Genomic DNA, 2366 nt, shown 5'->3' with positions numbered 1-2366 from the left:
TTGTCTCACCAGGGGTGATGGTCGGATTCACGTTTATTGTCGAAGGAATGAGCGTTCCACCGAGGCCTGTACTCTGGAGCGGGATCGATTTGGAAGTGGAGGGTCCGTCATGGTCTGGGGCGGTATGTCACAGCATCATCGGACTGAGCTTGTTGTCATAGCAGGCAATTTCAACGCTGTGCGTTACAGGGAAGACATCCTCCTCCCTCATGTGGTACCCTTCCTGCAGGCTCATCCTGACATGACAATGCCACCAGCCATACTGCTCGTTCTGTGCGTGATTTCCTGCAAGACAGGAATGCCAGTGTTCTGCCATGGCCAGCGAAGAACCCGGATCTCAATCCCATTGAGCACGTCTGGGACCTGTTGGATCAGAGGGAGAGGGCTAGGGCCATTCCCCCCAGAAATGTCCGGGAACTTGCAGGTGCCTTGGTGGATGAGTGGGTTAACATTTCACAGCAAGAACTGGCAAATCTGGTGCAGTCCATGAGGAGGAGATGCACTGCAGTACTTAATGCAGCTGGTGGCCACACCAGATACTGACTGTTACTTTTGATTTTGACCCCCCCTTTTGTTCAGGGACACATTATTCAATTTCTGTGGAACTTGTTCAGTTTATGTCTCAGTTGTTGAGTCTTATGTTCATACAAATATTTACACCTGTTAAGTTTTGCTGAAAATAAACACAGTTGACAGTGAGAGGACGTTTCTTTTTTGTTGTGGCCGAGTTTACATTCACATATATCTGAAGACAGTAGATTAACGTGTAAAACAACCATGTTTATTCCAATAGAAATATATTCATGTTTTACCTTACATAGCGTTGTAGTAACAACTTGTTAAAAATAAAGAATATTACACTTCATTAGCTTCATCACTAAGTTTCTCTCAGACGAATGAGGAGAGGAGAATTCATTTCAATGTTATTGTGTGAAATGTTCATTGATATACTCTGTATAGGCTGTGTGTGGCAGACTTGGGTTCAAATACTATTTGAAATCATTTCAAATACTTTAACTGGGCTTGACTGAGCTTGTCTGTTTAAGCAGAAGAACAGTCCCATATCAGCTGATGTAAGAAGGGCTTTATAAATAAATGTGATTTGTTTGAAAGATTTCAAATAGTATTTGAACCCAGGTCTGGGGGTGCTGTGTGTGAAATACATTTCCCCCCCATTAAAAAGATAGAGGAAGGAATGTACAGACAGACAGTAGCTCTCAAAGTCCTGTCCATCGCCGTCCTCATGTCCCTGTTCCTGTGGGAGGAAGTGGCGTTGAGAAACAACACCAATCCCAGACGGACCCCTAGCGCCCTACGCCCTCTGAGAGGATTTGATTGGTACAAGCAATAGGGTGAAACTTCCCCCTAGCCTATCAGAGGGAAAGGGTGGAGCTACTTCCCTATTGATTGACCTAATAATTTAAAATAATTTATTGATTGCACGGGTCAAATCATCTCAGATGCCCACGTGCATCGGGTTTAGGTGACCGTTTGGTAATGGGACGACATCCACTAGTTCTAGTGCAGAGAATTTATACAAGTTGTATTATGTTCATACCCAGTACATCATTATACAAACCAGCTGTTTATTCTGTTCATACCCAGTACATCATTATACAAACCAGCTGTTTATTCAGTTCATACCCAGTACATCATTATACAAACCAGCTGTTTATTATGTTCATACCCAGTACATCATTATACAAACCAGCTGTTTATTCAGTTCATACCCAGTACATCATTATACAAACCAGCTGTTTATTCAGTTCATACCCAGTACATCATTATACAAACCAGCTGTTTATTCAGTTCATACCCAGTACATCATTATACAAACCAGCTGTTTATTCAGTTCATACCCAGTACATCATTATACAAACCAGCTGTTTATTCAGTTCATACCCAGTACATCATTATACAAACCAGCTGTTTATTCTGTTCATACCCAGTACATCATTATACAAACCAGCTGTTTATTCAGTTCATACCCAGTACATCATTATACAAACCAGCTGTTTATTCAGTTCATACCCAGTACATCATTATACAAACCAGCTGTTTATTCTGTTCATACCCAGTACATCATTATACAAACCAGCTGTTTATTATGTTCATACCCAGTACATCATTATAAGGCATTCAGGTAAAAAAGAGAAATGCTGATAGCCCAGACAGAGACCCTCCTTCACCTTTCACTCCCAGAAACATGACCCGGTCCCTTCACATTTACATTTAAGTCATTTAGCAGACGCTCTTATCCAGAGCGACTTACAAGTTGGCGACTTACATGGACTACTGTACTCTACAGGGGTTAGACAGAGACATGACCCGGTCCCTTCACATGGACTACTGTACTCTACAGGGTT

The 2366-nt window shown here is 42.1% G+C and overlaps 1 protein-coding gene across 1 annotated transcript in view; it reads right to left on the bottom strand.

The window, feature by feature from the left end:
- Positions 1–1456: 1456 nt before the first annotated feature.
- LOC139569892 (carbohydrate sulfotransferase 15-like) overlaps positions 1457–2366 on the bottom strand; it is a 22392-nt gene continuing 21482 nt past the window's right edge. Inside the window, exon 5 of the mRNA XM_071391216.1 lies at positions 1457–1518. Coding sequence (XP_071247317.1) covers positions 1457–1518 — 62 coding nt within the window. The remainder of the gene's footprint in view (positions 1519–2366) is intronic.

This window comes from Salvelinus alpinus, chromosome 3 (genome assembly GCF_045679555.1).
Source record: "Salvelinus alpinus chromosome 3, SLU_Salpinus.1, whole genome shotgun sequence".
Classification (NCBI taxonomy): domain Eukaryota; kingdom Metazoa; phylum Chordata; class Actinopteri; order Salmoniformes; family Salmonidae; genus Salvelinus; species Salvelinus alpinus.
Note: the sequence above shows the minus strand (reverse complement) of the source record. Positions and strands in the feature narration are given on the sequence as shown.